The sequence below is a fragment of the Rhineura floridana genome, chromosome 19, assembly GCF_030035675.1.
Source record: "Rhineura floridana isolate rRhiFlo1 chromosome 19, rRhiFlo1.hap2, whole genome shotgun sequence".
NCBI classification, from domain to species: Eukaryota; Metazoa; Chordata; class Lepidosauria; order Squamata; family Rhineuridae; genus Rhineura; species Rhineura floridana.
Window position 1 is genome coordinate 21,986,738 of NC_084498.1, and position 21,753 is coordinate 22,008,490.

General features: G+C 45.4%; 1 protein-coding gene across 2 annotated transcripts in view; it reads right to left on the minus strand.

Moving 5' to 3' along the window:
- The window catches only part of FBXW8 (F-box and WD repeat domain containing 8), a 78,682-nt gene extending 57,321 nt beyond the window's left edge, over positions 1–21,361 (minus strand). The window contains exons 1-2 of one of the 2 annotated variants that reach the window (XM_061602897.1): positions 20,923–21,361; positions 12,924–13,028 (exon numbers count right to left, since the gene is read on the minus strand). In XM_061602897.1, coding sequence (XP_061458881.1) covers positions 12,924–13,028; positions 20,923–21,279 — 462 coding nt within the window. In that variant the 5' untranslated portion in view covers positions 21,280–21,361. The remainder of the gene's footprint in view (positions 1–12,923; positions 13,029–20,922) is intronic. The other variant, XM_061602898.1, reaches the window with a different exon arrangement.
- Positions 21,362–21,753: the final 392 nt, after the last annotated feature.

A 21,753-nucleotide genomic window follows, 5' to 3' on the forward strand; every position in this document is an offset into this window, starting at 1 on the left:
GCCACTTTGGTTACTAGTGCATTTCTGGGCTCAATTCAAAGTGCTGGTGTTAACTTTTACAGCCCTGAACAGTGTGGGACCAGGTTATCTCCCTACATTCATATGATCCTGCCCACAAAGTAAGATCTGCTTCAGAGGTCCAGCCTGGAAGGGACAGGGTATTCTGCCTTTCAAAGTGAGCCAGGATGCCACTGTGAGCCATCCCGGGTGGGCTGTGCCCTAAAGGCAACACATAAATAATTTTAAAAATAAATGTTTGTTTACATTTGACACCTGCCCTTCACACCAAGATCCCAGGGCAGAGTACATACATTCGATACAATATATGAAATCATTTTAGGACATCACTTAAAACAGGGGTAGCCAATGTGGTGTCTGCGAGATGTCGTTGGACTACAATGCCCATCATCCACAACCCTCGGTTGATGGGAACTGTAGTCCAACAAGATCCAGAGGGCCCCACATTGGCAACCTCCAGCTTAAAACATTGGTCTTTAACTGAGAGGTTGGGACCCAGTAGCAGGTTGCCTCAGCAGCAACACTACCATAGTACAAGCATACAGTGTAGCATTAAAAAGTGGGTCCCCAAATGTACGTTTGAACTTAAAGGTGGGTTCCTTGTCTGAAAAGGCTGAGGTCTAGTGCCTTAAAAACTATAATTAAAACACAAAGATTACTACAGCACAGAAGGTGAGGGGGTAGACAGATGCTAATACGTACTTCTCAAAACAGGCTCTAAATGTACATTACATTCAGCTGTAAAAATATACAGTAAATTACTTTAGAATATATTATGGGAAAGATGAACCAGCGCTTCCTCTTAGTGAGCCATCCGCCCCAGTGAACCAATCTAATGGCCCAAGCAAAGCAATGCCCAAATGCAGGTTTTTTTACAATCTTTCCCTCCCCAAGGAAAGTATGTGGTTGTATGGCATTGTTTCATTGAGTTTATTTATTTTTTATTTGATTTATATCCCGCCCTTCCTCCCAGCAGGAGTGTAGAGGAATCAATGTGCCTGGCTGTCTTCCACCTGCAGCATAGTCTTTTTTGTGGTTACAGTTTATTTATTTATTTATTTATTTTATTACATTTTTAGACCGCCCTATAGCAATAAGCTCCCAGGGCAGTGTACAGCATAATAAAACAGGTTAAAATACAAAAACACAATAAAACATAATTAAAAATTTTCAATTTTAAATTCAAATTTTAAAATTTTTAAAATTTTTAAAATGCCTGGGCGAAGAGGTAGGTCTTTACCTGGCGCCGAAAAGATAGCAAAGAAGGCGCCAGGCGTATCTCATCAGGGAGGGCGTTCCATAGTTCGGGGGCCACCACTGAGAAGGCCCTAGCTCTAGTTATCATTCTCCGTGCCTCCCTATGCGTTGGGACACGGAGAAGGGCCTTCGACGTCGAGCGCAGCGACCGGGTAGGTACATAGCGGGAGAGGCGTTCCGCCAGGTATTGCGGTCCGATGCCGTTAAGGGCTTTATAGGTAAGAACCAACACTTTGAATCTGGCCCGGAAACATATTGGTAGCCAGTGCAGCTGGGCCAGTAATACCTTTTGGTTTGGGAGGGAGTGAAGGGCAGCCTGGAACCTGCAAGGAAGACGCTTATTCATCTGAAATAGCCAACAAGATCGATTTTATTTATTTGCCTGCTCAATTCTCCCAATTGGTGATGTAACAGTAGATAATTTATCTGCAGCAATCCTTGACCCTGCTTTATGTTTTGTAAATTGTTTTGTACTGATTTGAAACGGTTCACTTCCATGTTTTTTCTTTTCTTTAAAATTAATACGAAAAATATTTTGGGGCACAAATTTAAATGAAAGACTAATAAATTCTATTTCCAACAATCTGTTTTATTTATACATTGCTTTTCTATTAAGACGCCCAAAGCGGTCTGTCACAATTTACCACGAAATTAAGCAAGAAAGGTGCTTCCAAAATCATAAGACAATCCCTTATTTGAAAGCCCAGCTCAGCTTATTTGGGGCACTGAGAGGAACATCTTTGGACAGATGGGGAACCTGTGACCTTCCAGATGCTGCGAGACTGCAACTCCCATCATCCCTAACCTCTGGCCATGGTGGCTCGTGCTCATGGAAGCTGGAGTCCAACCACATCTGAAGAGTCACAGCTTCCTGAGAGTTACTAGCTCTTTGGTGTGCGGGATGTAAAGCTGTTGACATCACCCTTGTGTCTTCTCACTTGGGGAGCCCCACTTTTGCCTTCCCTGGGTTTCAAATGTTGCTGTCTTACGTTGTGTTGGTAGCTGATTGGTTTATGGCATTTTTCTGTATTCTACAGTGTATTTTGTTTTGTTTTTATCGCCCTCAGATTTTACTGCTTTGGAGGCCTTCGGACCAAAAAGTGGTATATGACTGAATCGTAACCATAATCCTCCAAGGGAAGTAAATGGGAGGAATGCCCAATCATACACCTTTATGAGGTCATAGAATACACAGCAAGTGACAGGAGGGACACAAGAACGTTGAGAAAGAAAAAGGAAGAAAACAGCGAGTCAAGTGCATTTCAGTCCTCTCTAATTAAGTCTCAGTGGGGTGAAGTCTCAACGGATTTCCAATTCCAAGTTCTCTCCTGCAAGATTCTGAAAACCGATACCAACTGCATCACCCTTTCCCACCACAGTTTCACTGCCTGTGTCATGATCCTCCCAGAAAAGACCTCTTGCTAACTTTGCGGTCTTCTCAGTCCTTCTGGGATGGGCTGCTGCTCATCAAGTGACATGAATGTCTGTTCAGTCTCTACTACCCCCAATACAATTGTGGCTGACACAGTGCCTAAGACGACTGATTTAAGAATAACAAGGCCCTTCCCGCTGCTGGCAATACTTTGTGGGGTACTACAAAGTCAGAGCTCTATGTAGGTGGAGTGCACATCCTCTGTCCGTTGATCCAGGAACTGCTGCTGTGCAACGCTCTTCTCCATCCGCCGTCGCTCCTGCTCCGCCCGTTGCTCTGTGTACTGCCGGGCCGCCGCAATGCTCTGCCGCAGCCGGTGCAATTCCCGCTCTACCTGTCGGTCCGCGTGCTCACGGGCAGCATCCTGTTGTGCCTGCACCCGTGCCCTGAGCACCTCTTTCTCTTCTTCATGGCGGGCGGTGTCCTCACGCATCCGTTCCCATTCTGACTCTGCCCGTTCCCATTGCTGCCGGCGTATGACTTTCTCCCGAACCGATTCTGTCCCCCCTGAGCTCCTGCCTTTGTTCAACGCCTGTTGCCATGCCTGATCCATCAATTGCCGCTTCTGCTCCAGCTCCAAACGCTGCTGTTCCTGCTCTTGCTCTACCCACTGCTGCTCCCAATCCATCAATTGTTGTTTCTGCTCCCGCTCCAACCGCTGCTGTTCCTGCTCTTGCTCTACCCGCTGCTGCTCCCGCTGCCACTTCACCCATTGTCGCTGTAGCTGTCGCTCCTGCTTTCGCACCTGGTCTGCCCATGGTCCTTCCTCCTCCCGCTCCACCTGTGGTTGTTCCTGCGCCTGCTCTACCTGCAGCTGTTCCTCCTGGCCTGCGGCTTCCTCCTCCTGCGTCTCTGTTGTTCCTCCTGTGATGTAATTACCCATCCTCTCCAGCCACAAAAGCTTTCTACACGCAAGGAGAATGCAGTCTTCTCTTTGCAGACGTGATTGTCCTGCTAAGTTCCCTACACTTGTCCATGGAGACGGATATCTAACCCTAGCTTTTCCCTTGCAGGTTCAGCCTGAAGGCCCACAGAGAGGACAATGAAAACCAACATGACTCAACAATAGACCCACTGATAACTAGTATTCTGTCCATCAAGTGTCTGAGCTGTATTGCTTCAGACTGCAGGTGGAGGCTCACAGGGACACAGGAAGCTGCCTTATAACAAGCTGGACCCATTAGTCCACCTAGCTCAGTATTGCTGATACTGACTGGCAGCGGCTCGCCATAGTTCAGGTAGGGTACATTACCAGCTCTACCTGGAAATACTCGGGATTGAACCTGGGACCTTCTGCATGCAAAGCAAATGCTTTAACCACTGAGCTACGGCCCTTCCCCAAGTGACTGAATGGTCCTGTATAAAAAAAGGAAAGGGGGGAGTATTATCTCTTCAGGAAAAGCTTAGGCTAGAATCCTTCCCGTATAAGAACCAGTGGAGTTTCTTACCATGAATTTCCCTTCTCCGTGTCTCTCAGAGGAAATCCCAAGGCATCCCAAGAGCCCTCTGGCACTCTACAGTGTAACTATCAGGCAACCAAAAAGCACTCTGCTGTCTTTTGGAACGTAACTCAAGTGTCCCCCAATTCCCCTCCCACGGAGCCAATCCAGGATGACACCATGGCCAACGATACTGAAAGTCACAGAGAAATTAAGAAGAAGGAGCAAGATGGCACTCCCCATGTCCTGTTCTCAACAGAGGTTATCCATCAGGACGACTTGGCCCCACAGCCAGGCTTGATGCCAGAATGGAAGGGATATAGATAATCCATATTGTCCAAGAATGCCCACGGTTGTCCTGCTGAGACCCTCTCCATCACCTTCCCTAGAAAGAAGGTACTTGAGATTGGTCAGTAGTCAGTTCAAACCAATGGATCCACGGGCAGCTTATTGATGGTCTTGGCGGGCCACTTAATGATTTTCTGCCTGTTGTACCATCATCATCCTCTATTAGATTTGTTAGTCGCTTGTTACCTGAAGGTCTCTAAGCGACTTACAACTTTGTTGAAAACGTAAATATATAATACAATAAAAACAAAACAACAACAGCAGCCCCTGTACAGCCACAGGAAGCTTTGGCAGCACACTAATAACAAAAGTATCATCTTAGTCTTTTTTTAAAATGTATTTATTATATTTATATCCCACCTTTCCTCCAAGGAGCTCAAGGTGGCATGCATAGTTCTCCTCCCTCTCCTCATTTTACCCTCACAACAACCCTGTCAGAGAAGTTAGGCTGAGAGACTGTGACTGGCCCAAGGTCACCTAGCAAGCTTCATGGCTGAGTAGGGATTTGAACCCTGGTCTACCAGGTCCCAGCCTGACACTCTAACCACAGCACCACCACTGTTTCTCTCTCAAAAGCCTGGAGGGGGGGAAGGGAAAAAATAAGTCTTTACCTGGTACCAAAAAGATGTAATGTGCTGAGGTTCAATTCAAATTGTCATATAATAAAACACAGTACAAGAAGAGAAGCCATAAAAATACAGCTTAAAATTAACATAAATATTTAATTGTTGACATGCCGTGGACCACCGGAATGACGCACACAGACCACTGGTGGTTCCTGGACCACAGTTTGGAAATCTCCGAGTTAGAACATCTGAACTCGAGAAAGAAACACAATGAAGGTTTGCTAATCTGAAAAGGAGGATGGGAGGAGGGAGAGAAAAGAAGAGGTAAAGAAGAAGGGGGGCTGGCAAGACTCACCAACATGGCAAGCCTTTACAGAGTTGCTGACAAATTTAAGTCAAAGCACTGCTTTAGAAAGTGAAGAAATCCACTCGTAGCAAGAACCCTTTTGGCCAGGTTTTGGAAGATCTGAATGGAAGTTATTTGTCAAAGTCACACAATGCACTATGGGAAATCGCTGTCACAGAAAAACATACTTAAAAATTGTGCCTAGCTAAAGGAGGACGACACTTTCACAATGGACCGGTAAACTTTGTATTCACAGGCAAAGCAGACAGTAATAAACCTGTCCGGGAAAGCATTCAAAATGTATGGAATGTATAAGATTCTGGTTCACCAGGCATGCATTTTACACACTTCCCCCTCAAAGAATCTTATGTGAAACTTTTCACTTGCCACAACAGCTGTCTGGATACTCCTTTTGCTTTTGTATTTTCTTATTGTTTCTCTTTTATTTCCAGCTACCGGTGGTGGTTTCTTGTTGTTGTTGTTTTATTTAGTTGCGTTATCTGTATTTAACTATTCTGTCAGTGTGAAAACAAATTTAAAAAGCTGTTTGTAAAAAATAAAGAAATTCTAAGTGGATTCAAGGGTTCCAGGAAGTCCTTTCAAAAATTCATGAGCGAAAACCAAAACAGAAGAAAAAAATTATCCCACTGTGATTTTAATCAGATTACTTGTAAGCCCTGCTGGCTTTTAAACCTGGATTTTCCAAGGAGGGGCCCTAAGCCGAGATGCCCCCATTAATGCACCAGGAAACTGGCACTGCCAAGCCTAGTAAAAGCTCTGGCCGAGCGAGACACAGCTGCAAGGAACGCACTAATAAAGAGAGTCTCATGCATCCTGCTTTACAAGCCCCACTCCGAGTGGCTCCATTTAAAACACAGACAGACAGACACACACACAGAGCAGCATTTGGCTCCAGCTCAAGTTTACTAGCTCGGCCTGAGTTAAGGGTACAGGTGAGGAGCTGAATGCCAAAAGATGTTTTTAAAAAACAGTCTCCCTCCCCTGCAAGAGAGAGAGAGAGAGAGAGAAAGATGGCACCCATTATTTTATTGGTACTGATGCCCAGTTGCTGAAAGCTAGTGAAACCTAAGCTGAGTGACTCAAAAGCACTTGGGGAGGGCAGAATATATATATTTTTAAATGAGAAATCAATGAGTTATTTTTCCAGGCTTCCACGTATGCTTACCATCAGTACATCCAAGAGCACATATATATCTATATATACAATATATAGATATATACACACACACACTCATACATAAAACGGAGAAAGCTCAGTGGTAGAGTGGCTGCTTTGCATGCAGAAGGCTCCAGGTTCAATCCCCAATGGCATCTCCAGGTAGAGCTGGGAGAGACCCCTGCCTGAAACCCTGGAGAGCCCCTGCCAGCCAGTGTGGACAACACTGAGGTAAGGCAAGCTTCCTATGCTCCTATTTCATTTAGCCCTTTATTCAGAGCTGTACGGACTCAGCCCTTACTTTTAGGGAAAGCTTCATGGCTCAGTGGTAGAGCATCTGCTCTGCATGCAAAAATGTCCCAGGTTCAATGCCTGGCCTCTCCAGGTAGGGCTGGGAGATACCATTGGCTGAAACGCTTGAGAGCCACAGCCAATCAGTGTAGGCAATACTGAGCTAGATGGGCCAAAGGTCTGACTGTGTGTTATTATTTAAACGCCTGTCATCCCATTCCTCCCAAAGGAGTCCAGGGAAGGACACGCAGCTTCCCATATTCCTACCTTGTTGCTTGCTGAATTTCAATTTACATCTGCCTAGCATTCCTTACCTTCTCTCCTCTCCCCTTGCTTTCATCCCCTTCCATTTTCTTAACTTCCTCTGGGTGCCTACTCCGAGGGAAGCTCGGAGAATGGCAACAAGGGAGAGGGCCTTCTCAGTGGTGGCCCCCAAATTATGGAATGATCTTCCTGATGAGGTGCGCCTGACGCCAACACTGTTATCTTTTCGGTGCCAGGTCAAGACTTTCCTCTTCTCCCAGGCATTTTAGCATGTGTTCTATATTGTTATAAATTTTAAAATTGTGTTTTAAATTGTTTTCAAAAGATGTATTTTAAATTGTATTTGTTTTTAGTTATTGTAAACCACCCAGAGATTTGGCTATGGGGCAGTATACAAGTTTAATAAATAAACTTCCAAGAAAAAAAACTTCTAAAAAAAAGGAAGTGGGTGTTTATTTGGGGGGGTGGGGGACACACCCGTTCAGAAACCACGACAAATGAGGACATGCTTCTGCGTTAAGGAGCTCACTAAATCCCAGCCTGCACAGAATCTCAACTGGATTCCAAATTAGCACTTGTCAACCTTGGAAAACAGAGGAGCAGAAAAGGGATGCCCCCCCCCGTCAACTACCGTTCCCAAAGTATGCGATCACACAGCATCTAACACAGGGATGGAGAACCTCTGGCCTGGAAGCAAAATGCAGCCCTCCAGGCTTCTTTATTTGACCCTCAGGACTCTCCCACAGGCCATGCTCTCCTTGAGTGCTTTTCCTGGCTGGAATGTGCCCTTGAATGCTTGCTTGCCTGGAAGGAGGATAGAGAGAGGTGTGGTGTGCTATGTAGAAACCCCCCACTTTTGCATAGCTGGAAAGTAACCTGATATACAGAGGCAAGATTCGCATCCATTGCTCTGCCCACTTTTGCATCTATAGCCCACCATTTGTACCAGCCCCCAGTCGGCTGCCCACATGGGAACGCGGCCCCCAGCCTGCTAAATGGCTCCCTGCCCCTGGTCTAATATGACCAGGGCGGCTCATTGCTTTTCCTAAAAACTAAGAGAAAACAAAAACAGGGCAGCTACGAGAAAAGAGGAGCAGGCGTTGATAGGAAGTCCTTGCTTCAGTTCTGCAACCCCATCCCAACCAGTCCCACAGTCATGCTGTTTTGCTGTCAGCCAGTTACCAATTTGGCAGGAAGACACAAAGAAATAAGATTCAAGAGGGTCTGCTCACTGCTCATGATGCCGGTCCCATTAACCAACACAATTTCACCAGAGGGACCCGTGGGGAGCTGACAGTCGGACACCTACGCTTTGGAAGATGCCCAAGAAGCATAGCTGACTGGGCAGAAGTACTAGAAAAACACTGCTTCCCTATATTAACTCATTTACCATCATGATCAGTGTAATCTCATGGCTACAAGTTACAGGAATGGCTAGCTCAGTGCACCAGTGAGCACATCTGCTTGTGACCAAGCTGCGACAGAGGCTGAGCCATTAGGGCTAATGGGGTGCTGTCCCACCAACCTTGGCCAGGCCCCAACTATCTGCCAGCTTACTTACCAATCAGGGAGTGGTACTCCCTGCTAGCTTCCTCCTCTTTAGTCTCCGTGTTGTAGAACTCAGCTGGGAGGAGGATGGGGACAAAACTAGAATGAGTTGGCTCCGCCTGCCATTGGCTCTGCCTCCAGCTACTGTTGGGCTCCCTGCCTTCCGCCCCACCAGCCCCAATGGGCAGCAGCCACCACTGGCCAATGATACCCTCTGGACTAGTTTTAAGTATGAAGACAGGCAAGCGCGGGCTGGCACTCCCCCACCAATCTCAGTCTGCTGTCAGCCAGGGGCCTCCCTTCTTATAACCAGTTTAGGGGATAAGACTGCCAATCACCTTCCTCCTCCTCAGCCTCAGTTTTGCTCTTGTAGAATTCAACAGGGAGGAGGATGGGGACCAGTGTGGAATGAGTTGGCTCCGCCTGCCATTGGCTCTGGCTCCACCTACTGTTGCGCTCCCTGCCTTCCGCCTCACCAGCCCCAATGGGCACCAAGCGGCACTGCCAAGTTGTAGATAATCATTTTCTTCTGTTCACTGAAGGTGACCCATCGGGTCAAAGCGCGTCTGGTCTTTGACAAATTTCATTATCACCTATTGGTCATATTAGGATGTTGATCAGGCTTTGACCTGAATAGAACAGTCAACCTGTTAGTTTTATCAATTTTGAATGTGTTTTGATGTTTTTTCATTGAATTAAACTTGCACTTCATTTTCCTACAGTACTTACAAGAATCCATATATTTTATTCTTACCCAACTGAGTTTGAGTACACATTGCTCCCTGATGCCAGTCCTGCTAACCAATACAATTCCAATAACTCCCAAAGTGCTTTACTACCAATAATAATCACGAAGATAATAATAATAATAAACACCTACAACAATAGCTGTGAAAAGCAGCAGGGCATTCCATTTAACAGAAGAGGTCTTCCATCATTCATTCATAAAAAAAAAAATCAAAAGCACCGGGAGAAAAATGAAAACGGGTCTTTTATTTTTATGGCTTTGCTTTTTACTTGATCACTTTAGAAGCCAGCTAAAAGCTTTAGCTATCCATCTTGTTCCAAAAGCCTTGTAAAGCCTGCAGAACTTTGCTAGGCTCTCAGCTGCCTCCTAAATATCTAGGGACCGCTTCTGGAGAATGGTTTCAGAAGCCCATTTGCCTAATGTCAAGAACAGAGCACAATAAAAGCAGTTCCTAAAAATGTTTCAAAGGGGGGGGGGAGTCAATTCAGTCATCAACTTGATTGTACAAGCCATTGGCCTTGACAACTTTCAGCTGAAATTTCCATATAAAATTTCCATTGGAGAAGTTACAATACAGTGGTTTTTTTATAAAAAAAAAATTACCCAGTGCAATAAATTCCTGAAATGAAAAAAATATATCGCCTGCTTACAAGTCCCCTACACTGACTGCCTTATCCTTTCATAGAAAGCTGTCTTACACCAATTCAGACCATTGGTCCATCGAGTTAGGTATTGTCCAAGCTGGCTGGGGATGACCTTCCAAGGTTTCGGGCAGGAGCCTCTCCAGACAGGAATCCATCCTTATATGGAAAAAACCTTCAACATCACAACACTTACCTGTGCGGCTTTCACAACAATTTGCTACTGTGGATACCTAGCCCGCCGAATCTTCCTGCTCCAATTTCCACCCCAGAATTTCTCTACATTTTTGATTAAGTTTGCATGTGTCATGTGGAAATTCCTGAAGCTTTTCTTCAGTCTTTTCTACTGTCGCCTCGCAACTCTAAACTATGCCTTCCAGCTGCCCGTTTTGTTTTAACTCTTCAATTATTTTATCTTGATTGTTTGATCTGTTAGGTTTTTTTTATTTATGTGAATATTTTTTATCTCTTTCTAAACAGCATTCCTCAAACCTCTTCTCTCTAGCCTCTAAATTCTTTTGGTAACTTAGCACCTCTTGCCATCGATATCTAGGCTCAAAAGGGTTTCTTTTCTTCTGTCATCAACAGAGCGCCTTGGCAGAAAGGCGGTATATAAATGCAATAAATAATAAACAAACAATTTTAATGACTTGAGAAGGGCAGATGCTGCTATCACTCACTGTTCCATTTCTAAAAGTCTTAAAATTAGTATTATGGTTCCAACAAATGAGTCTGAAGTGTTGCTTGCTATGTTATTGCTGGTTAGGGAGCACAGCCTGGGGAAACGCAGAGGGCCTCATTTGACCTGAGATCCCCCATCCCTGCTTTAAAAGCACCCAAATTAATAAGAAATTCAGTAATGCATATTTCAGAGTGTCACTTGTTCTTGTTCCATTAACAGCTCATTCATGGTTAACCACTTTCTAGGTCATTCTTTGTTCTGCAAAGTATTAAATTTGATATCCGTTTGAGTCCAGGAAATCATCTGAGCCAAGAAATCAGTAAAGAGTGAGAGCTTTGGTGGGATGAAGAGCAAGGAGAAAGGTATTCAGCTGCTCATAATCTACAGAGCGAGAGTAGCTTGCAGCGTGGCAGACCTCAGCGGCCCATTACGCTTACCTTGGCCCACTCCCCATCTCACAGCCTAATCTACCTCAAAGGGTTGTTGTGAGGATAAAAGGGAGGGGAGAGCTGCGTACACCACTCTGAGCTCCTTGGACAAAGGATGGGATACAAAAAAAATCACAAATAAATAACTGAAGCTCCTGTATCAACAGACACAACTACAAAGTTCTCCAAGCTCTGCTTTGACAGCTCTGCCATCTGTTCTTCTCTAAACTCTTCTGATCACCTCCGCACAGGTGGAAACAGCACTTTCTAGAGCGCCGAAACCGAGAAGCCTACCCTATGAGAAAGGTTGCAGCATTGGGGGCTTCTAAGTTTAGTTTACAGAAAGGGCACATAAGAGGTGGCGCGACAGAAGTGTATAAAATCGTGCACAGCGTGGAGGAAGTGGATGGTGAGACGTTTTTCCCTACCCCTCTCATAATACTGGAACTCCTCGACATCCAACAAAACAGAGTGTTGAAAGATTCAGGACAGACAAAAGAAAAGACTTCTTCACACAGCTCATAGTTCAGCTACGGAATTTGCTCCCACAAGCAGCAGCAATGGCCACCAACTTGGAGGGCTTTAAGAGAGAATTAGACAAATTCATGGAGAATAAGGCAATCAGTGGCTGGTAGCCACGATGGCTATGCTCTGTCAGAAGCAGTATACTTCTGAATATCATTTGCTGGGAACAACAGGAGGGGAGACTGCTCTTGGGTTCAGGTCCTGCTTGCGGGCTACCCGAAGGCATCTCACTGGCCACTGTGAGAACAGGATGCTGGACTAGATGGGCCACTGGCCTGATCCAGCCGGCTCTTCTTAAGGTGGCATGTTGCCAACCTTAGGAAACAGAACTGGTGTGAAAAGGTGAAATATATGCAATCCTGAGCCTTATCAAGCCTAAACTTATTTTTAACATAAAATGCATTATTTATAACTCTATGCATAACTTATAATTTGGCATATGTATGAAGTTTACAGAGCAATCCTATGCAAGTTCACCCAGAAATAAGGCACACACTGTTTAATTTAAAAGTATTTCTAAACCACTGACCATTAAAATAATCTCTAAGCAGGGTACAACAAACATGCGATGAAGCCATCAGCAAAATACCTACCACAGTAAAAAGAGCCTAAGAAAATACAAAGGTCCCAGCATTAATCGTCGGGGAAAAACTGAACAAATATACTACGTCTTCAGAAGACATCTCTAAACGTCCAACAGATGGTGCTTAACGCCTGGCAGAAGGAAGGGCATTCCAAAGAACAGGCACAGCAACAGAAAGTGCTCCGTTCCAAGTCGCCACCATATGACAGCCTGCAAGATGCAATGCCACTAATAAACTCTCCCTAAATGATCTTACGGGTCTGTAAAGAGGAAGGCGATCCTTCTGGTAACCTGGTCCCGAGCTGTTCAGGGCTTTATGTATTAATGGGACTTTAAATGGCCCGATAGCTAACAGGCAGCTGGTTCAATTCCAGGCAACCAGCCGCCCCACTAGAGCTGCACCAACGGCAGCTTCTGGACTAGTCTCGAGTTGTATCCAACGTTAAGTCATGCTCAGAGCAGACCCACTGAAATCAACGGACTTGACTAACTTATGTACATTAATTTCAATGGGTCTACTCCAAGCAGAACTTGGTTGAAGACAGCGCATTGATTCCAATGGAATTTACTTCCAAGTCGTGTCGTCAGAAACAGAGCAAGAGGCAGCTGACCCAACTGGTAAAGACTTACCTGAGCGCATCTCCCCAGCTCCTTCCTGCCAAGGAACTGAAATATTTTTAATGCCAGTTCGTAAGGCAGCTGAACGTCAAAGAAGGGAACCTCGTTGATTTCATTCTGAAAGGAAGGCAGAGGAAAGGGGAGAGAGGTGTCAGCAGTTGGGTCTTTAATTTATTTCACATCCCAACAGAACCAAAGAAAGAGGAAATACTAGTCACCAACTTGCTGCTGAACCAGCCCACTGTCTTAATTCTGAATTGGCTTAGAACAAGGGTCTCCAACTTTTTGGGACCCGGGGGCACATTTGGAAATCAATGCAACTGACGTGGATACCACCACATACTCGTTTTGCAGAAGAAAAAACTGCCGAGGCTCCGAACTACCCCCAAAACAGCTACAAGCACCCAGGGTTGCAGCCGATGTCAGTCCTGCTCAAAGAAGACCCACTGAAATTAATAAGCTTAATTTAGTCGCGGCCATTAATTTCTTGAGTCCTACTCATAGTAGGACTAACATGGGATACAACCCATACGCAAAACAAATAAGGCAAAAGAGCAGATAAACAACCCCCAAACAGACAAACTCTCAATCGCCCCATCACCACCCCATTCTTAAAAATATATATAAATATTGGGAGGAATGGCAGCCTCAGCAAGCACCATGGGGGTGTCTAAGGGCACAGAAGAACATAAGAGCCTTGAAGGATCAGGCCAGTGGCTCATCTAGTCCAGCATCCTGTTCCCACAGTGGCTGGCCAGATGCTCATGGGAAGCCCACCAACAGGACCAGAGCGCAACAGAAACTCTCCCTTCCTGCGGTCCCCAACAACTGGTATTCAGAAGCATATTTCCTCCGGACATGGAGACAGAACGTAGCCATCATGGATAGTAGTCACTGATAGCCTTATCTGCCACTGATTGCCTTATATCAGCAGGGGCTGGTCCATTAGGGCAAATATCCCCCATTTTATTCCATCCTTTTCCCTGACGAGTTCTACAAAGCAAAATCGAGACAGAGGAGAAAGGTGCCAGCCAGGGTCATCCCCTGATTTGGTTGTAAATAAGAAAGCAGGCAGGTGGGGGCTGACTGAGGGCAGGCTGAGACTAAGCCTCTCTCCCCTCTTGTGGTTTCCACCCACTGGTATACAGAACCATACTGCCTCCAACAGGGGAAATAGAACATAGCCATCAGGACCAGTGGCCACTGCTGGCCTGCTCTTCCATGAATTTGTCCATAGTGCCCATAAGTATAGAAGCTCAGATTGTATCAGCTTAGATTATATGTCTAATTAGTCCATTATTGTCTACCTGGCAATGGCATCTTGGGGCTCTGGCTGGCAACAGTTTTCTTCCCCATCACCTGCTACCTAATCTTTCCATTGAGAGGTGCCAGGAACTGAACAAGATTCAAAGCCAGCTTGTTCCAAACCTAGTAACCATCATTTCTTGGTTCAGTTGGATCCAGGAAACTATGGTTAACTGAAGACTTCTGGGTTTAACTGAGCAAGCCAAAAAGGAAGGGGCAAGCGTGCATGGGAACAAGGTTTGTTTGTATCTCTGCCTCTTAAGCTGAGATGTGAACATCCAAGACATGGTCACTTTCTTGGTCATATACCACATTGGCTCAAAACTTTGATCCTGATGTTAAGTGGGCAGACATGTAGAGAAATACAGGTACGACTGGTAGTTGCCAGGTTGGTGCTGACCCACGACAGGGCCTTTTTCGTGATGGTTTCCCACTTATGGAATGCCCTCCCTGGTGAGAGTTGTTTGTCTCCCTCATTATTGACTTTCAGGCGGAATTTAAAAAACATTCCGGTTTGCCCAGGCATTTGATGGTTGAAAGTTACTGCTCCTGGAAACCCTGAAATCACAGGCTGAATGCTTTTAACTGCTTTTAGAATGCTTTTTATTTAAAAGAAAATGTTGTCGATGTGTTTTCCGCCCTCGGCTTTTTCAAGAGGAAGGGTGGGATATTTTATTTAACAAAATGTATATACTGCTTGATTGCAAGAAACCTCTTAGGCTGGCTCTACCAAACATGTATCTTCACCCACACACGAACCTTAAGCAAAACAAGACATTCTTTCAATTTGGGGAAAGAAATCCTTAAAGTAGCACACCATGTTGCCTTTACCTTTACAAGCTGTTTTAAGTCCCCAATAACTTAGAATCAAAAAGCTTACGGTGCACTTTAAAAAAAAAAACCCTCTTGCTAACCTAGTTCCAGCTTTTCTCAAAGATTTGATGGACAGAATCCAAAAGACAAACAATACCGTCCACTCCTTGGAGACACACATTAACACACCAGTGTGCTAATGGAGGCTCTAGTTCAGTAAATGGATTAATTTACTGCCATCAGAAATTTAATCTGTGCCTTTTGGGAAAAAAAATGAAAAAGCACTGAAATTAAACAAAGGGGAGAGAAACAAGCTTCTTCTAGCCTTTGTGTTAACTGGAAGTTTTTAAGACTAGCAACCAAGACAGAGTTAACAACAAGAACTTCTGAAAAAGATCTTGTTCCGAAGAGCCTTTGGGAGGGACTGAAGGTAGAGCCTGACACTGATTTTATGCCTTCTCCGTTAAATTTTACCTTTATAATCCCTTTAGTACCAATCCCTATACGCGTGTGTGTATTTTAATTGTATTTTATGTGTTTTATTTTAATGTTTTTGTGATTTTACTTTTTACAATTTTATTATGTACAGGTTGATTTTATTTTTGTAAGCCGCCCTGAGTGCCCTATTATAGGGTAGAAGGCAGGATAGAAATATTTTAAATAATAAATAAGTTTTTAATTTCTTGTGGCATGCACTAGCAATGGAAGCACTGCTGAAAGGCAGTATACAAGGGTTGCCTCCAGCTAAACCACTGTGCGCACAGAACAACTTCCCCGAGTACCACAGAACATACCCTCCCGCTCCTTTAACCACACAACCCCAAATCTGCTCTGGAGGGTTAAAGGAATCCACACAGCAGATTCAAGGTGAGCATGCAGGAGGAGGAGAAGTTCCATTGCACTTGCAGAAATGATTCCATACGCACACCAATTTAGTTGGAGACAACCTGAAATCTTTAAAATAACATAAATCTAAGTACCACACTTAAAAGAGCAATCTTAACGTTAGCCAGAGCTAGAGATGTGAAGGCCCAAGGGGGAAAAATGGAAAAATTCAGGGTGGTAGTGGGTTTTTCCCCAGTTTTGGATGTTTCCCCCCCAATTTTTCCAGATTTTTTCCAAGTCTTCACATCTCTAGCCAGAGACCAGCTGAGGGGCAGTTAGAAGCAGGGTTAAGTGCTGCTCTGCCATTGGCAAGGGATAACCACTAGTGGGGCAGCACTTTTGCTACTTGGAGGACACTCTCCCGTGTACCCATAGGAAGCTCCGCAGGCGCACTGACAGTGGGAGGGGGAATGGGGTGTGGCACTGATAAGTCCACAGAATCCCAAGCCCAGTTTCCTCAATACACAGCCTAAGAAGGCCCAAAACTACACCAGCCCCGGGCCTGGCATACTATTTATCCACTCACTGGAGTCAATGGGAGAGAAAATATTGCTTTAAAAAAAAAAAAGGGAGAGGGTAGAAACCAAAAAAGCCAGCTCCCCCATCCTCTGCTAGGGCCACAACTTGCCAGCAAGGCTTTGGTTGCTCCACCAGATAATTTTCCATCTCCACCAGAGGATTGTTCTCTTATACAGTGTACTGGCTTTCTTACTCTTCTTCTTTCAATGAGAGAAAAGCTTCCCTAGACTAAGACAAGATTGTGCAAGGAAGGTATCGAAGGCTTTTTCTTACAATGTTATTTCTCCTGTTATGTGGACAAAGATGTGAATTAGCCCATCAAAAACATGGCCTGCTTCAATTTCCACATTCACAGCTGATGGGACACTGTTGTTGCAATCACTACCAGTTATATCTACATTATGTTAGCCTGCAAGTGTCTATGTCCAAGGATGAGGAAGAATTGCTCACACAGGGAGGGAGTTCAGATGATCATACCTAAGCTTAATAAGTTCAAATATCCCTTCACAAGAGCCAGCAAACAGACCAGAAAGCCTTCCACCAACTATAGAGTCCCATTTTGTCTGAACCAGAAAACCATTGTTAACAGCACCCAGAACAAGCCAGGATATTAAACTGTGATTTAATATCTTTGCTTGCTCCAAGGCTGCTAACCAAAGTTTTCCAGTTACAATCAATGGAAAATTATAGTTGATGAACATCTTCCTGGTTTGCTGACTCACACAAAGGGAGCAGCAAATAGGCTGATTCTGGAGCCAGAAGGCTTGTTCATATCTTGGATTATTGAGCCAAAATATGTCTTGACACAGTCAATGAGAAGGGGGAAATCTTGTGTGAAACAAGCCTCAGATATGCACTGTTTCACTGAAGGGGAAGTTTCATTTAGCGAAATTACAATGTAGCCTTAACAGAGAACCAGGTGTCAAACAGTTATTGTTATTAGTAATTAGATTTGTTAGTCGCTTGTTACCCAATGATCTCCAAGCAACTTACAATATTGTTAAAAACACAAATAAACATATCATACCAACAAAACAAAACAATATCCACCCCCGTAACAGCCACAGGAAGCTTTGGCAGGACACTCATGGCAAAGAGCATCATCTAAGTCTATCAAAAGCCTGGCAGAAAAAGCTAAGTCTTTTCCTGGCATCAAAAAGACGTCACCGAGGGCACCAAGCAGACCTCACTGTGGAGCACACAGCACACATGGGGAGCCACAACTGAAAAGCCCTCTCCGTTGTCACTACCCTCTGAGGGCAGAGCTGGAAAAGGGCCTCAGAAGAAGATCTAAGGGTCCGGTTAGGGTCAGGGTGAAGACAGTAACTCAGAAGCAACAAGAGCCGTCTGACAGAACCCCAATCATAAAACTTCCTACAGTATAACAGCAAAATCGTCCAGAGGGATAGTAATATTAGTCTGTTGCAGCAAAAACAAAGAATCTTAAAAGACCAACACATTTATTATGGTATAAGCTTTTGCAGACTAGAGTCCAGCAGTAACTGAAGATAAGATAGTGCTATCATCCCTACATTTCCAAAGTTAATTAACACTTGTAGTGGGCAAGAAGCCACTGCCCTTATCCACTCAGGAGTTGTCTTCCTCAAGGGAACCCCCCTCCCCCATGCTCTATTTACTCAGACACAACGGTGTCTATCTTCCATCCACCATCTGGCATGGGGAGCTGTGTGTCCAAGTGCTTTTCATGCAGAGGCCCCAGGTTCAATCCCTGGCATCTCCAAGCAGGGCTGGGAAGAGCTCTCTGCTTAAACTCTGGAGAACCACTGGCAGCCAGCACTGTGCTAGACGGACCAACAGTCTAATTTAGTATAAGGCAGCTTCCTATGAAGTTGTCACAAAGTGGCTGGACGGCAGCACTGATGCATCTGAGCAAACAGCACACAGGAGATCCTCCCCCCCCCCGATTTCCTCAAAATATGCTGGGAATCGTCCTGATGGTATTAAAAGACATTTTTGTGCATTCCTTGGCTTGGATATTTTGTTGTTGTTGTTTTATTTCTTCACACAGAATGTGGTTCCCATTTCCTTCAAATGCTAGCAGCCCTAAATGGAACAGACCACTCTGCAGTCTCACGCTCACCTTCAGTCTCCTGAATATGTTGACCAGGTCTGGGATTCTATTCAGTTTCTATATGGGGAATAGAAAACCTCACGGGCAGTAGTGGAAGTGTAGTCATCTAGGGTCTTGGGGGGGTCTTAGACCCTTTACATTTGGGGGGAGCAGGGTCCCAACATCTCCAGCATCCTATGAGCCAAGCAGCAAGAAAGGGGAGTGTGTTGGCTGCTAAGAAGAGTCTTCTAACATGCTTCCTTGTCCTTTCCTGCTGATTGGAGCCAATGAGAGTGAAAGGTGAATCAGCCATTGAGAAGACTCTTCTCAGTAGGTAATGCTCTCCCCTTTCATTTTTATTGGCTCCTAGGAACATGGAAGAAGGCATTAACAAGGATCTCATTCTCAACTCAATAGCAAAAGAAAAGGATAGAAATGGGCATGGTTGTGACTATCATAAAGGAACCCTGCACTTCTGAATCTGCCACTACCCTACTGAGTGGGAGGGGAGGGAACATAGGAAGCTGCCTTATACCAAGAGAAATCATTGGTCCAACTAGCTTAGCACTGTCTACACTGACTAGCAGCAGCTCTCCAGGGTGTTAAAAGGGAGTTTTCCCAGACAAGCCAGGAGATGCAAGAAATTGAACCTGGGACCTTTGGCATTCTCTACCACTCAGCTATGAGAGAACTAGAAAAGGTCCTCAAATGTAAAGATGTATCACTGAACACCAAAGTCAGGATCATTCAGACCATGGTATTCCCAATCTCTGTGTATGGATGTGAAAGTTGGACAGTAAAAAAAGCGGGTAAGAGAAAAATCAATTGATTTGAAATGTGGTGCTGGAGGGGAGCTTTGTGCATACCATGGAATGCAAAAAAAGACAAATAATTTGGTGTTAGAACAAATTAAACCAGAACTGTCACTAGAAGCTAAAATGATGAAACTGAGGTTATCATTCTTTGGGCACATTACGAGAAGACCTGATTCACTAGAAAAGACAGTAATGATGGGGAAAACAGAAGGGAGTAGAAAAAGAGGAAGGCCAAACAAGAGATGGATTGATTCCCTAAAGGAAGCCACAGACCTGAACTTACAAGATCTGAACAGGGTGGTTCATGACAGATTCTCTTGGATGTCACCGATTCAGAGGGTCGCCATAAGTCGTAATCAACTTGGAGGCACATAACAAAAGAAGCTGCCTTGTACTGAGTCAGACCATTTGCCCATCTAGCTCAGTATTGTCTGCCACTGACCGGCAGCAGCTCTTCAGCATTTCAGAAAGGGAAGTCTTCCCAAGCCCTACCTGGAGATGCCAGGGATTGAACCTGGGGCCCTATGAGGAAAGGTTGCAGCATTTGGGGCTCTTTAGTTTAGAGAAAAGACAAGTACAAGGTGACACGCCAGATGTGTACAAAATTATGCACAGCATGGAGAAAGCAGAGGGAAGTTTTTCCTCCCTCGCTCACAACACTAGAACTCGTGGAGATCCAGTGAAGATGAATGTTGGAAGATTCAGGACAGACAAAAGAAAGGACAAAAGAAAGGACTTCTTCAGGCAATGCACACTTACACTATGGAATTTGCTCCCGCAAAAGGCAGGGATGGCCACCAACCTGAATGGCTTTAAAGGTGAATTAGACAATTTCATGGAGGACAAGGTTATCAGTGGCTACCAGCCATGATGGCAACACTCTATCTCCATTGTCAGAGCCAGCATGCTTCTGAACACCAGTTGCTGGAAACAGGAGGGGAAAATTGCTGTTGCACTCAGGTCCTGCTTATGGGCTACCTACCGGGGATCTGGTTGGCCACTGTGTGAACAGGAAGCTGGACTAGATGGGCCACTGGCCTGATCCAGCAGGCTCTTCTTATGTTCTTATGACAAATCTTAGGGGAGAAGAACCCAAACTCATCTAACAAAGGGGAATGCTGGATGTTTCAGGGAAAACAAAAGGAAGAACTTCATACAGTGCACAGTTAAACTATGGAATTTGCTCCCACAAGAGGCAGTGACCACCAATTTGGATGGTTTTAAAGGGGGCTGATTCTTATCATCCGAGAATTTGTCCATCACAGGTTACAAGTCACAACGGCTAAGTCCTTCCAGCACTATCAGGCGCAGTATGCCCCTGATCACCAGTTGCTGGAAATCACAGGAGGGGAGAGTGCTGTTGTGCTCAGGTCCTGCTTGCAGGCTTCCCAGAGGCATCTAGTTAGCCTCTCTGAGAACAGGATGCTGGACTAGATGGGCCCCCTTTGGCCTGATTCACCAGGGCTCTTCTGATGTTCTTCTGCATGCAAGACAGGTGCTCTGCCACTGAACTGCTGCCCTTTCCGCTGAGCTTTGGTCGCACCTTTGCTACTGGTTAAAAAAAGTACACTGCTGCTAAAGGAGAAGTGGTTCCTTTCCATACCAAGTCCCGGATAAGCTGCCCCAGAAGGTCCTCCTTTCCCCCACCTCGAGCCTCGGCGGCAGGTGCAAGATGAGGGCCCGGCGCGAGGGGGCTACAGGGACGCCTGCGAGGCGCTGGCGGAGGCGGCTGGTCATCCTTCTCTTCCTCCTCCGGCTCCCACCGAGGGATTCCCCCGCAGCCTCCCCACCCTCTGACGGGCTCCGACGCTTCGCCTTCTGCCCCGCGCTGCCTCTTCCGGCTACCGCTGCCCCCTGACCCGCTACTACTGCTGACGCTGCCCCCCCACCGGCCCCCTTGAGTCAGCTCCGCCCGCCAGCGGCGGCGGAAAACCTCCAGCTCCGCCGCTCCGTCCTCCATAGCAACCCGGGCAGGTAAGACGGAAGAGAGCGAATCGAAGCCACCGCTTCCGGTTCGGAAGTCCGTCCGTCATAGGAGCCGGAGCGGAAACTGCAGCCTCCGCTCAAGCGTTCCGCCGCGTCAATGAGGCAGAGTGCGCCGGGCTTGGCCAATCAGCGGCGACGAGGACGGGAGCAGCTCAGGTCTTCTCGGAGGGCGGAAGAATCCCGTCGTCGTGCAGACACGCAGCAAGAAATGCTAAACGGAAGCCGTTTCCTTTCCCTCCAGCTACCGCGCTGTTTTGCCATTTTTATTAGCGTTTTTATGTAAAGCTGATATGTGTTATAGTGTCTGCGTCTGTGTTGGAATTGCTTTTTAATATGTTTTTCAACCTTTTTTTAAAAAAAAGATGTTTTTGAAGCTTTTAAAAATGTTTTAAAAGATTTTTTGTTTTAATATGTTTTTAATGGTTGTTTTGTTTTATTTAAAGTCTGT